At 37.2% G+C, this 15,362-nt stretch overlaps 2 protein-coding genes across 3 annotated transcripts; both read right to left on the bottom strand.

Moving 5' to 3' along the window:
- Nucleotides 1-3,056: 3,056 nt before the first annotated feature.
- On the bottom strand, nucleotides 3,057-8,741 carry LOC106160061 (ras suppressor protein 1). 2 transcript variants are annotated; one of them, XM_013536572.3, is made up of 8 exons: nucleotides 8,549-8,741; nucleotides 8,195-8,245; nucleotides 7,868-7,988; nucleotides 7,411-7,529; nucleotides 7,057-7,139; nucleotides 6,613-6,727; nucleotides 6,024-6,156; nucleotides 3,057-5,171 (listed from the first exon to the last, which is right to left on the bottom strand). In XM_013536572.3, exons 1-8 carry the CDS (start codon nucleotides 8,652-8,654, stop codon nucleotides 5,081-5,083), a joined length of 819 nt encoding a protein of 272 aa, XP_013392026.1. In that variant the 5' UTR covers nucleotides 8,655-8,741; the 3' UTR covers nucleotides 3,057-5,080. The 2 variants fall into 2 exon arrangements, with proteins under 2 accessions (XP_013392026.1, XP_086872944.1); XM_087016818.1 differs by lacking the exon at nucleotides 8,549-8,741 and adding an exon at nucleotides 8,412-8,516.
- Nucleotides 8,742-11,704: 2,963 nt separating this feature from the next.
- On the bottom strand, nucleotides 11,705-14,549 carry LOC147760822 (uncharacterized). The gene has a single exon (XM_087016808.1). The coding sequence runs from the start codon at nucleotides 14,528-14,530 to the stop codon at nucleotides 11,942-11,944; it is 2,589 nt and encodes an 862-aa protein (XP_086872934.1). The 5' UTR covers nucleotides 14,531-14,549; the 3' UTR covers nucleotides 11,705-11,941.
- Nucleotides 14,550-15,362: the final 813 nt, after the last annotated feature.

The raw sequence follows: 15,362 nt of genomic DNA on the forward strand, positions 1-15,362 counted from the left end.
TTCTCAAATTGGTCATGGGGCGTAGATTTCAAGTGCTTGTGCATGAAGTAAGCGTTTTGCTCGCACTGTGGACATTTGGTGGACTGTACATAGATATGCAGTCAATAATGACGTCAAAGGTACCAGATGAATATTTCAAAGGTGAATGGGTGGGTAATGAAAGTATATTTTCGATATCCAGATTTGAGCGACGCTCTCAGGTCATCAAAAATGCCATGGGTGTTATTCAGTCGGCTTACAGCGGTCACAATACAAGCCAAATCTTTAAAATGGACATTGATTCAATTTTGTGGAGTTCTAAAGTTCTAAGCCAGTTAAAAAGTAGAAAAATTGAAGTGGGCCTTAGGGAAGCTGTATCAAACTTTTTGCGAGGTGACCATTATGGGGTATTAACCCATGACCATCGAGCAAAAGATATCAGCGCCGAAGATGAGATTCAGACATTAGCAGCGCTACAATTTCTACCTTTTGTCGACCGATTTGTGGACCGTGACACATGGAACGTCACGTGCATAGAGACACCTGCACAGACGGACAATGTTGGCATATTTGCCAATGTGACAGAAAACAGTAGAAACAGAAAGCGTGTTAACGAAACAATTACCATATTTCTAAACGCAAGGTATAACGCCGCTGACCTAATATGGCCTCCAAATGATAATCTTAATCCTTTAATGTTATCGATGTCTTTTGGACCAAGTTCCTGGAAGAAGTTATTTACTGAGCCAGGCAAATATTACCTGACAGAACATGGCCCTGTAGGAGCTCGTGATGAGAGCACATTGAGAGTTTTGCGAGAAAAGAATATTTCAGTGTACATGTCGGCCTGTTTGACACTTTTGTTGCAAAATAGTAATCCAACTGTGAAACAAGAGAACGTCCTTGTCGTTGACGTTGATCAAAGAGCCTTAGAATTAATTGTTCCATACGACATACGAAAAACAGCGATTACTGTTACCTATAACCTGTCAAATTCGATAAAATTTGATAGATTAGCACGCTATGAAACGGCACACCGTTTAATGGAACAATATTCACGCGCAAAACTGGTGTTAACGTCACGCATCCATTTAGCACTTCCATGCGTTGCCATGGGTATTCCAGTGGTTTTTGTGGAAACGGCGGCCTTATCTGAAGGAGGTGGGAATCGATCAGAAGGTTTAACAGAACTTTTTCATACAGTAACTGTGGACAAAATGATGCAATCATACAAAGGGTTGGCAAACTTTAATTGGAACAAACCAGAAATGAATCCAAATCGTATTTTAAATATGCGCTTCCGCGCAACCCTGTTGCAGGAGGTAAGAAAATTCCCAGCGTTGCGAGAAACGGCGATTACAATTGGGAGAATACCTTTGAATACCTTCGGTCAATCTAACCCCAATGAAAGCGCTGTGTTGACGTTCTTTCAGGTTTACACAACGGCTGAAGTGACGCCATGGAATCGACGTTCACTCGAGAGTATTTTTTTCCACCATCCCAATGCAAAAGTGCGCATTTTAAGCAATGCACTGTCACAAGAAAAGGTTTCTGCTTTCAGTGAAGCAGGCTTCCATGTACAAGTCAGAAACTATACTCTGAGAGGCTTACTAAAGCAAATACAAAATTTGGAACCTCGCACATTTACAAATCGTTCAGAGGTGTTTTTGAAAAGATTGCCAGTTATTTCAAAGGGATCGTTTTGGTTTAGCCACGAAACTGATTTAATAAGGATAGCATTGTTGTATTTATATGGTGGCGTTTATATGGACACTGACGTTATTTTAGTAAAAAGTTTACAGAATTTGTATAATGTAACTGCATGGGAAAACAGAGACCAGTCCACTCTAAATGGAGCTGTTCTCAAGTTTAATAAGCACAATCCTTTCCTCCGTGAGTGTATTAAAGAATTCTTAGATAACTATCAGCAGAATGTCTGGGGAGCGAATGGGCCATTGCTCCTCACTCGCATGGCGAAAAAATATCCCTCGTGGACGTGCAATGTTAGCCGCGTCGAAGACGTACAAAAAGACAAGTCTTGCGTCGTAAGACGCTTATATCGACAATCATTTTACCCGATGGAGTTTCATGAATTAAAAACGAAGTGTTTCATTAAAAACAGCACGCTTGACCTGCAGCATTCGGTGCATTCGGAATCTTTTGCTGTGCATTTGTTTCATCAGATTTCAAAAAGTTATACGGAGACCACAAAGTATGGGACGCTGTGTCGGTACCTACTTAACAATTTTTGTATTTTCTGCGGAGATTTAGTTTAAATAGTTAGAATGCATGTATAAGACATTTAATGGAGGGTACTGATATAAACCGGTGGCACTATTTAATAATTGTCACACTGACCACAGTAATGATTATTATAATGGCAATAATTGTAAAGATTTCTTGCTTTTGAAAGCACAGTTTCGAATTTATGTGCAATATTTACTACTTAAACGTCTTGCCAGACCAAACTGGGGGTACACTAAAAGTAAGACTGGACCAGTTGATCACTGTTCAAACATTGCGATACAAGGAAAAGTATATTTAAAATATACGAAAAAAATGAAGGTTTGTCCTTTTTTCTGCAATGTTTTTTTTAATGGAGAGCATTTGACGTCTAGGACCTTAATATGAATATAAAAAGAAAACGGGCGTCCTCATCTCAAACGGTAAAACCGTTTTGCTATTTTCCACGGTGAAAATGCTCTGGAGACACTTCATAACACCAAGTTATAAAAACACACCACGTGCTTGCTTCATAATAGAATACTTTTGCGAGGACAATTCTTTTGAACTGGCAACGCCAGTGAATGCAAAGCACTCTGGCTTTTATGTACAGCCTCCCCCGAGACTCTTAAAAAGGAATTAAAGGCATATTTTAAGAAGTATTTTAAAAGATTTTATAACTGAGATATGAATCAAATTGCTTTAACCGATTTTCTCATTTTCTTTAACTTATATGCTACCTTGTTACTATTATTGAGCATATTTGAATTTCAAAACTATAAATTATTATTATTATTGTTTATATACACCTCAGCTTTTTAGAATGTATACTGCAAAGAATTTAACAAAGGAAGTAAATAATATACTCAAGTTTATTGCATAATAATAAAGGTGTATAATCTTCACCTCCAGTTATTTCTATGAATCATTTCAGTAATGTGTGTGAAATACATATGTTAAGTGCTGTATGACAGGAAAGTAATGGAAAAATTAATTCTAAACTCTGGAAAGACTGCCCGAAAAATTTATCCAACTGGTGTCATCTGACTCAAGGGGGTTAGTGCCCTTCTGCCCGCTGATGACACCAGTTAGACTGATCTTCGGGCTCAGTTGGTCCAGTCTGAACACAGGTTAACTAAAACCTAACTTAACATATTTCAAAGATACTTAAAACTATTCTACTTTTCATAAAAAAGTGCTGAATTCCAATAAATATGTTAATATGACTAGCAGGGATACAACCGATATCAGTATGATAACCCAGTTTGCTAGGATAATTTAACAATATTTGAGGTGCAAACTGAGTGTCACTGTCACCATGGGCATATTCAAAAGTAATATAATTTAAAATGAGTCAATCTGGAAGAGGATAATATCCCATGGAATAAGGTCTTCTCTCTGATTTAAGCTTATCCCTGAAAAAGTTGATACCACACCTGTAATCTGCTAAGCAGATATATTATGACAGAGGGCCATCCTTTGGGGGGGGGGATTAAAAAGAGATTATTAAATCCCTTCCAAAACAATTAGATAATCTTGTAAGACCATTAAATCCACTCATAATTTCAATTAGTTCACATTAAGAATGCACCCACATTTCCCATCACTTTCCCTCTTTGTTAAAATCAGTACATGATCAGTGCAAGCAATATATCCCCCAGTTAGCCTCATTATCATTATATCTGGACATCTAATAATGACTCATAAGGGTGCATTCCCAGAGATTTAGATCGATCAGAGATTTAGATTTAGATCGACCTATCTCCCTGGGGGTTCACGCTAAATTGCAGTCAGCCGAGCACGCACCATAGTTAATTACCCCCTTACAGCTTTTAGTAGGCGGGACTGATGCTTAAGCTGGCTAAGCTGACAGTAATCTAGTGAGACTCCCCACAGGGATAGATCGATCTAAAATCTATGGGCATGGGGTCTAAGACATCTTACCAGAAATCCTTCATGACTTAATCAGCACATTAACCAAGTTAACTTTTTTTACATTGTCTACTTTAATTTTACATGCATATGAATATATATGAAAGCACCTAATGTATTAAATTATCTCTTAACATTATGTCATTACATATAAGCTTTAATCACTATAATTTGGCACTATTATAAACAGTCAAATGTCTATAGAGGCTATAAGAGGTAATGTATAAAATAAACTATATTTTGCCTTAGCAGCAACTATCTACATAAACATGATTGCGTTTAAGTACAATGACCTATAATGAACATTTTGGCCATGTTCTGATTGGTGTGTCCAATCATATTTCTGGTCCATTAAAAATTGTCCTAAAAGGATGCTCTACCATCAGGGCCTTGAAACAGAGAGAGAGACATCAGAAATAAAATACATATGACAAAGATACATTCTACATGAAATGAAAGATGAGATAAGAACAAAGACTATTGCACAAACCCTATACTGGAAAAATTCATTGATGGGTCAGGGACTAGAGTAAAATCAGATCAGAGAGGGTAAACAGAGAGAAATGGAGATTTGGAAGGCTTGATGTCTAGTTTCTGGGAGCTTGAAAGGTGCTGAGTATTTATAAGTGAGCTAATGAGTTGGCAGTCTTCAGAAACATATGCATCATCATCAAAAATTACTTCAATTTTTTTTCACTTTTACTTAAGTGTCCATCATGAAATCAGCAGCTGCCAACAAATAAGAATAGCCTAGTGTATAAATGAATGTACCATTTTTGAAGATTCCTTTGCATATATTGGAAATTTATTGTCCCAATTTATTGTGTGGGGGGAAAGGGAGAGATGGAGAATGGACAGGGCCCACTAATGATGTTGGTCCTTCAATATGTATAATACTAAGTGGCTGCCAGGCACTATAGAGGGAGTGACAAGTACATCCAGCTGCTCAGTGGCGTTTGATTCGACTGATTTTCTTGCTCTTGTCATTGGTCTTTGGTGGAGGAGCTGCCCCAGCTGCTATGTGTCTACCATATAAACTGGAAATAGACAGAAAATTAAAAAGTATACCTCAAAATCTAATACTCATGTTTGATTTAATAAAATACACGCATGCATGAAAACACGAGAGAAAGAGAGATCCATAATAATTCATCTAAACTGATTCATGTAAGAGTGTAACTCTTATGGTCTGACCCCCTAAAATAAAAAAAATAATAAATTTCATTTAGCAATGAATGCCATTACCCCTCTCCCCACCCCCCCACCCAAAAAAAAAAAAAAAAAAAAAAAAAAAAAATAGCCATCTGCCTCTGCTTGCTGAGTAATACCAGCAACATAGCAGTTGCACTACAAGATATGACTATACACATGCAGATGAACTTACATATCTGAAGACACTTCTTGCAATAGGCACTTATATAACACTGACTATCACAACAAATGTCTTGAAATACATAAGTACCGGGTAGGACCTTGGCATCTTATAAACTGATGATCACCTCACTCTACAGCATAATTAGAATAGCAGTGTCTTAAGAAATCAAAGGTTTTTTTTGTCTTTTTGAAATATTACAACAAAAAAGCAGCAAGGCATCAAAGAAACTTTACAGAAAAATATACAGAAACGAGGATTAAACACGGACTTAACATATTGTAAAGTATGAAACCACAAAAAGTTAAAATATATTCACAAGTTGATTGTCCTAAACTCATTTAAATATATTACAATGCCCCTCTGTTGAAGTCAGAGAGGTAATACACAAAATGTTTGCTCTCCTTCCAACATCTCTCTCTCTCTCTCTCTCTCTCTCTCTCTCTCTCTCTCTCTCTCACACACACACACACACACACACACACACACACACACACACACACACACACACACTTACTATTTGTATGTGTCTGATCTGATATAATCAAACACATGTGATGTGCCCACTTGGAACTGATCTGCTATGGGAGGTACCCAAGGATTATTCTCTGCCTTGAACACTTGCTTCATACCAACTAAATCAAGGTTTCCTGGGGAAAATAATCAAGCAATCAATACATGGAATGCAATAAGATATTTTTTCCCCTGTGCATGATATTAAATTTAAGATCAATTTAATAGTGTAAAGTGGGGCATTGGTAATAGATTTAAAAATGACCTGGACTGGCCATTTTCACAACATTTGACCTAGATTAGTGGTAAAATGATATCAAACATTAGATTAAGCATTATGGCACACAATGGAAAGAATTAGTATTGAATACACACACTAAAGGTCCAAAATACCAGTTTTGAGAAAGTATCTGAATGAATGAATGGAAAATGCCAGTTAACATTGGGCTCAAACGATTGGGAAGGTGATCAATATTAATTTTAATGTAGTTAGCTTTATCAATATGTCACTCTCTCACATTTAAAATTATTATAAATTTCAGCTCTGAAAATAACAACATTTTGTTTCTATATTCCACAATGTGTCAGCTCACCTAATTCTGGGGGTAGAACAGTAAGTCTGTTGCCCTGGATGTGGAGTTCCTTCAGTCTGCTCAGTTCTCCCAGCTCCTTAGGAAGGGCAGTCAGGTCATTATCCCTCAGAGCAAGCTGGAAACACAGTACAGTTATTGTTCATAAAACTTGAGCAGAACTGATTATTTTAAAAATATGTATCCATAGGTTTCATCTATGATTCCTTATATTTAGATTGAAAATTGAAAAGGAGATATTTTTCTTTGCCTAGAATTTTTCTAATCCTGAAAAAAAAAATGTTTGGTCTCACCAAGTTGTTTGAAATTACTTTCTTTTTTCAATCTGCTAAACATTACTATTCAAAAGCCAATATTTCTTTATCTAAAAATTTAACTGGAAAATTAAGTCATGAAGGGCCCTTGCAAACATAATGTGTTCAGAAATGTTATTGAAAAGCCACTTACAATTTGCAGATTTTTTAGCCTGCCAAATTCTGCTGGCAAAACTTCAAAATCATTATCACTCAAATAGAGTACCCTTAGTGTCTCTGAAAAAAATACACCCAACTTCAAAATTAACAAAGAACAACTGTAAAAACAAGCTACAGCAAATGAGAGATGGCAATGAAATTTTCATTGTTCAGTTTGTTTTTGAAATTATGACATATTGCTACCATTTTTTAGCTTAAAGATATTCGGTCCTTCTAATGACAGTATCAAAATACATACTTCCAAAATATAATTTCAACTTTCATCTTTAAGCAAGATCATTTCATGGCACTGAGCTCTCTATTATCATTCCTACTGACAGTTTCTCACCCAAGCAGAAGAAGTTTGAAGGCAGGTTTTCTTCGTTCAAGTTATTGTATGTCAGATCTAGCACTTCCAGCACTGGGAAGGCACCAAACCCGCGGGGTAAGGTGCTCAGTCTGTTCATTCTGAAATCAGTTTTATTTGAGGAATATTACTATGAAATGATCCATTAACAATCTGTTCTATTTGTCTTTACAGCAGTGATATCGGACTATTTAATAGGTTGTCTGGGACACTGCTTTAATCAAAATTTTTTGGTGGTTTAACGGCTTGAAAAATGTTCCATGTTCAGAGATCGCTGTATTGATTGGCATATTTGAAAAACAAAACTACTACATTGAAATATTTATCAGAACAAAACTTTTATCAATGCACTATTAGTATACAAATAATGTCAAATACTTTTAACATCATCTTTGATTTTGTACAAAAAAGTGAATGCATAAATGTAGAATCTACTTACGCCAAGTTCAACAATTTAAGTTTTGGCAAGGAGCTGATAGAAGTTGGCAGTTCCTCAATATGATTGTTAAAGAAGTTGAGATTCTCAAGATTCACCAGCTCTGCTATACTGGGAGGTACAACTGTAACATAGTTTACACTTATTGTAAGCAAAGATAAGACGTGAACAAGAGGAAACAAATCATAAATTGAAATAAGGCTGCAAATAGTGCTTTTAAAATAATGACTTTTACAAATATTTTCAATTACTGTTACTTAAAGAAAACTTTGTGATAAGGCTAAACAAATTTTTCTGAAACATTTTGTTTAATTACCCTGGAAATCTTACCTAGTATTTTGTTGTGGCTCAGAGTAAGTCTGGTCAGATGTTTCAAATTAACTGTGGATAATAAATGAATAATTAAATCAGTTATGTGTATATTTTTACTGTCACTGATGCAGATTACAACAAAATGATTAAATGATTTGAAGAACAATTGGACTCCCTAGAAATATTATCACACAAACCTGTTTGATGAAGCAGAAGAGTAATAAGTAGTTTTTACCTGTACATATACTAGTCAATTTGGGAACAAGCGGAAAGAAACGCGTATGTGTGCAACTCTGTGCATGCGTGTGTGTGTGGTGCATGTGTGTGTGTGTGTGTGTGTGAGAGAGAGAGAGAGAAAGAGAGAGCACTCACACAAACCAGGAACTTCTCCAAGATTTATAATTCCTCTTTCCACCAAATCTATTTCTGGGTCTTTTCGTTCATCGTTATCCTCTATCACTCTTTTCAGCTTCGACATTTTTGCAATTTTATTCCAAATTTGGTGTTTGTAGGAGTACGCCTTACACCGGAAGTGCCTTGGAACGCCAATTTGAGGTACGGATATCCATTCGCCTTTTGAAAAATAGAACACAGGTAATGTCAAATTATGCTTTTTTATTTTACTCAACTTTCTACTAGATTTATGTAAAAGGTTTTCGCTTCTTTTGAGCTGTAATTAATAATATATCCAAATTTATTATAAAAATCCAGAGCTCTCCACTGCGGAATAATTTTATCCTTTAGAAAAGTAGTACAGCGCACCTAACACAATGATTCAGATTGGCTATCATCCACGATTTTCAATGAATAAAGAAAGAGGCCCCCTCCCACACCCCACACCCCTCGGGGGCTTCGCCCCCTCGTGTCTGCTTACTGCCCCCCCCCCCCCCTGGCATTTTGCTCAGGCTACGGCCCTGTCAATAGGTATATTTCTGTTATCTGTGAGCACGAGCGTGTCTGTGAGAGCAATTTTTAATCTCCCGAGATGTGTGATCCGTATGCAGCTTTTCATTTTTCGAACTTCGTGAAACTAAATCATCATAGGCCTACTCGGTGATTCGATTTTAAACTTGCATTCAACGAGATTTGAATAAATTTCATTTGCTGTGAATTGTGAATTGATGATTTTTTTCTTCGTGAACAGTTATCCCTATCCCTCTCCCCTATAGGACCCTCTAGATAGGCCAAAATGAAACGAAAGTAAAGAAAATGATATAGGCCTATAACTAACACCCCATTTCCATAGATTTTTAGATCGATCTATCCCTGTGTGGAGTCTCACTAGATTACTGTCAGCTTGGCCGGCTTAAGCGTCTGTCCCGCCTACTAAAAGCTGTAAGGGGGTAATTAACTATGGTGTCCGCTCGGCTGACTGCCTGAACCCCCAGCCTGAACCCCCAGCCTAGGGAGTTAGGTCTAAAACTTAATCTTTAGATCGATCTAAATCTCTGGGAAAGCACCCTAAGATACAAAATCAACTGAAACTCACATTTGATTATGCCGTCAAAGTTCACATTTGTAAAAAAAAAAAAAATAATAAATAAATAAATAAAGACTGGTCAATTGAAAATAAAAATCAATCAGAACCCTCGAAATTAAACAAGGAAGGGGAAACGCACGGAGTCCAGTGGTAGGCCTTTTTACTGACACTGACAGCTCGGACTACCGTTTTAAACATTTCTATGTTCTGAAACTCCGCCACGTTGAACAAGAAAAAAAAACTAATTATGTTTGACTCTCTTCTACATGTAGGAATAGCTTACTCGGTGCTTACCGATAATAATAATAATAATAATAATAATAATTATAATAATAATAATAGGCTTCAGTGGCGGATTTAGAGGGGGGTCCTGACCCCTCCTTCGATTTCTTGATAATTAAAATTTTGACTATAGCTGGATCATAGTTCTAAACAGTACCAAATGGCACCGTTCGCCCTCCAAAGTAGGCCCTACCAAATTTTTTCAGGGTCCTTCGGCGGGTCCCTAACCCTTCGCCAAGTCGGGAGGGGAGGTTCGGCTTCGGATCCGCAGACCCCCATTCAAATAATCCTGGATCCGCCCCTGCTAGGAACCCTGAGAGTATGGGGTCTTGAATGGGTTTTTAATTAATTTGACCTACATTCAAGCATACTGCTGAAGGTCTGTTATCAAGTGCTGTCTGCTGCTTTCTCTGCCTTTCCCCTTCTTTCCTAACTCGAAGACCGCCTTCAGATTCACTCATCGTACTGGCTGGGTCGGTTCAACTCTGCGGGGGTCCCAATAAAGTGTAATCAGTGGAATCAGCTTAATTGTCTGACACGCCACGAATCACCACACCCCTCAGGGACAGCCACACCGGTAGTGATATTAATAGGGAAATCCGATTATTCAGTAACACCACGTACTCTTACATACTCATACATTTACATTTGTACATTCTCTTACTTTAACGGTAACAGAAAAGTCTTAGAAGACGGTATCTCCACTGCTCCTTAAGACATATAAAACACCATATATATACGGGCTTGTGTTTGCTGTACAAACTTCAGTTTAAGATTGTTGATCGATCACACAGTAAGTAATAAAATAAAAGATATTTTTTCATTGAAAGCAAATGTGTATCTTACATTATTAAAATTTTTACTTGAATTCGAAAGAAAAGAAATAATAAACTTTAAATTTGATGAAAAAAAATTTTAAGAGAAATATTTTACAACGCCTAACTTCAAAAAGAAAAAAAAACATACTACATACCGTTTAACTTTGAAATAAGTATGGTATTTGTATTTTGAGAGCAAAAATACTACAACCTTTAACTTTTAAGCACTTCACAGTCCCATCAAAAGCAATGGTGGTTCATTTGATCCAGAAATGTTATTTTCAAAGTCGAAAAGAAAAAATACGACAGAGTGTAATTAAAAAGAAAAATACTGCATCGGTTAACTTTAAAGGGAAAAATACTGCAAATTATATGATCAAAGAGAAATATCGCTCAAGTATCCATCTCAGTATTTTAACAATTTATCGCGCCGCTCGGTTGTCAAGGTGTTACTGCTCGAGCAACACAGGGTGACTCCCTCTCTCGCCACCAACACCTAACAATTATTGAACCGAGCAAATAATTTCTTCCTTTCTTCTTATATATAGCAACTATAAATATACTTTTCATTTGTACACTGAAATCAATGGTGTTTTAGTTGTTCGCCAAAAAAGCTGGCATTTTTAAGGTCGAAAAAAATACGTCAACGTTTAGTTTTAAAGAGAAAAACTATTGCAGTTACAGAGACGATAAGAACAAAAATTGTGATAGTTTTACTTAAAAGATAAAAATACGCAGATCTTTAAAATGGACGTAAAATGCTGCCATGTTTTGACTATGATTGCTGCAATTTATAGCATAATGTGCAACGTGGTCATTCACATAGTAGACACACGGGGTCAATAAACAATTATTAAAACTGAGAAGAATTACAACAATAAAGTGTGAACATTCTGTATTCCGCCACTTTATTCATAATTTTCATGATAACATGTAGAGATTCCGCATTCCACCAGTCTTCTTAAACCAAGCGTGCTTTTTTTACTGCTTGAGTTTTATTATTGTAAATCTTTTGTGCAAATCTTTTTAGATGAATAAGTGAATATCTCACGTGAATCGTGAACTGGAAATTATATACACCATCATCATTAATATTTATATTGTTAGGTAATACCACGCAGATTTTATATTACAGGCCTCCATTATTTTGCCGTTTGCTTCTATCATGCAAGCATTATAGACGGTTTAAACAAAATCTCCACAGAATACGCAAAAATTGTTCAGAAGGTAACGGCAGAGCGTCCCAGGCTTGGTAGCGTTCCCATACGCTTTCGACAATTTGTTATATAGATGCACAGCAAAGGACTCTTCGTTTACTTTGCTTTTATCAAGAAAACATTTTCGAATAACACGATTGTACTCAATAGGATAAAACGATTGCCGATACATACGTCTGACAATGCATGACTCGTCTTTCGATACATCTTCAAAACTGTTGACGTCACACACCCACGTGCTATGCTTTCTCGCCACGCGGGTGAGAAGATGCGGTCCATTTGCCGCCCAATCGCTCTGCTTATAGTTAAGGAGGTATTCTTTAATACACTCACGGAGAAATGGATTGTGCTTATCAAATTTTATAACAGCGCCATTTAACACGGACTTTTTTCTGTTTTCCCATGCAGTAACATTATTTAAAACTTTTAAACTCTTTACTAAAATGACGTCAGTGTCCATGTAAACGCCACCGTACAAATATAACAATAGCAACCTTATCAAGTCAGTTTCGTGGCTATACCAATATGGTCCTTTTGAAATAACAGGCATTCTTTTCAAAAACGCTTTCGAGCGACCTGCAAAGGTGTCTGGTTCCAGATTTTCAATGCGCCTTAGTAAGTTTTCAAGAGTATAGTTTTCGACCTCTACTTGAAAACCTGCTTCATTGAACTCAGAAAACGCCTTTTGTGTCAAAGCATTGCTTAGAATGCGCACTTTCGCATTTGGATGGTGGTAAAATATACTCTCGAGTGAACGGCGGTTCCGCTTTGTCTGATTCTTCGTTGTGTACACTTGAAAGAACACCGATTCAGTTGTTTTATTTTTGTTTAACTGCCTGAATGTTTTAAAGGGTGCAATCCCAAATGTTATCGCAGTTTCTCGTAAAGCGCGGGATTTTCTTATCTCGTACCACAAGGTGGCGCGAAAGCGCATGTAGATTTCACGATTTGGGTTCATTTTCGGATTGTCCCAATTAAAGTTGTCAAGGCCTCTGTAGGTTTTCATCCTAAGGTCGACAGTAACTGTGTGAAAAAGTTCTGTTAAGCCCTCAGCTCGACGCCCTCCACCTCCAGGTAGGACGTCAGTTTCCACAAAAACTACTGGAATTCCCATGGCAACGCAAGGAAGTGCGCAATGGATGCGCGAGGTTATAACTAATTTTGCGCGTGAATATCTTTCCATCAAACTTTTTGCAGCTTCGTAGCGTGTTAATCTATCAAATTTCTTCGAACTGGGCAAGTTATGGGTGACGTTTATCGCTGATTTTCGTATTTGATATGGAACAATTAATTCTACAGCGAGTTTGTTCACATCAACGACAAATATGCCCTCTCTTTTAATGGTTGGATTTGGATTGCGCATTAAAAGTGTCAAACAGCCCGATTTATATACTGAAAAATTTTGGGATTTTAAGAAATTAAAAGTGCCCTCATCACGAGCACCCACAGGGCCATGATTTCGAAGGTAATTTCTGCCCGGCTCATTAAGTAATTTCTTCCAGAAACCTGATCCAAAATACATCGATAAAATCAAAGGGTTTAGATTAACTTTTGGTGGCCACATCATGTTGCCAGCGTTATACCATCCATTTAGAAATATTGTGATTGCTTTTTTGAGATTATTGGTTTTGTTAGAAACAATAGACCCTCTTCTAAACTGATCTTTGGTGTCGCTTGTTTTAGATATGTCATTACCTGCTGTATTTCGGGTCATGTACAAAGACCAATTTGTTGCCTTTCCATGAGTTTCTCTTTTAGTGTTTTCTTCCCAAAAATTGTCAGTATTCTCCCTCTGTGCAAGGGATTTTACTACACTTGTGACGTCCCAGGTATCCCTGTCCACAAATAAGTCCACAAAGGGAAGAAACTGTAGCCCTGCTAGCGTTTGAATCTCGTCGCCAACGTTGATGTCCCTCGCCACCTTCACTCGATGGTCAAAACTTAGGATCCCAAAGAGTTCTTCTTGCAAAAAAGGGATAACAGAATCTGTACCGCCCTTTTCAATCTGTCTCTTATCTACCTGGCTTAGAACTTTTGACTTCAGTAATACTGAAGCAGTGTCCCAATTTTGGATTCGACTTCTACTGCGACTGTTGTAGGCCAACTGAATCTCGACCATAGCATTTTTGACGAACAACGAATGTCGTTCTAACCTGGATACGAAAAAGATACCTTCAGTGGACATCCATTGCCCCGTGAAATATTCATCTGGTAAATATGACGGCACTATTCTTCTTATATCTATGTAAAGTCCACCAAATCTCCACAGTGCAAGTAAAACACTTATTTCATGTACGACTGCCATAAATTTACGACCCATGAGCAATTTCAGAATGGCGGATTTAGAAATAAAATCGTCCATTGGTGTGCCCCGAGTTAACTCAGATAACAGTAAACGAAGTACTGTTACGCGTTTCCACGACTTGCCGTCTATTTGATCTATACATCCACTGCTTCCACATAAAAATACAACGTGTTTCCCTGGATTTAACTGCAGGAAGGTCTCTATTTTATTCATAAACGTTTGTGGAATTGCGGCATAATGCGACCAGACCATGACAAAATCTGAGGTCGCATTTTGATGTAGGCCCGAGTGATGTTGTGCTGCCGTTAACGATTCCTCTTTATAGGATGTTGAGCTACCAGTATTGGCTGGCCTGACAGCAGACATTGCTTTTGTTAACTGGAAAAGAGGGCCCTTCTTATTCTCCCCGTAGATGATTTCACCGGGCGTAACGGACCTGTTCGTAGCCACCAAATTGCCACTTGTGTTAACTTTCGCCACTGCTGGAGACAGGGCTGAGTTGGCATTAAAAGATGAAATAAAATAATAGTAAAATGAATATATATATATATATATATATTTAAATGAATTTTTCAATGCATGAACAATATTGGAACCTGAAAATGTTCTTTTTATATTTAAAAAGTATTTTCAAATATGCCTAATAGCACATACTGACAATGGAATGTTGCAGGCTTATCTACCAGAAACGTAATTAAAATTACAAATTAAATTCTGATTAAAAGCTAATAAAAAAGCAGGGTTTATATGTTGCAACTATCTCAATGGTCTTTGCTCCGCTGCATATATCTAAATAGGCTGCAAATAAGCTGTTCGTTTTTCTATGCCTTTAAATGCTTACTTTCAAAACCGTACATGAATTTGAAGATGTAAATCAACGCCCCAGTCATAAACAGCAGTACAGGTAGAATGGCTTTCCGCTTGCAACGAAAACACCTGCGAAGATTCATCACCGTAGATTTCATCTGACCGTATGCTATGGAGAGAGACGAAGTGGTAAATCCGAGAGAAAATATCCTCAAAATAAATGACGTGTCTCGAGCACGGAGCTACTGGTATGATGTAAATACTTAATAATGACAGT

The sequence above is a fragment of the Lingula anatina genome, chromosome 7, assembly GCF_051362555.1.
Source record: "Lingula anatina isolate TDL-2025a chromosome 7, LinAna3.0, whole genome shotgun sequence".
Taxonomy (NCBI): domain Eukaryota; kingdom Metazoa; phylum Brachiopoda; class Lingulata; order Lingulida; family Lingulidae; genus Lingula; species Lingula anatina.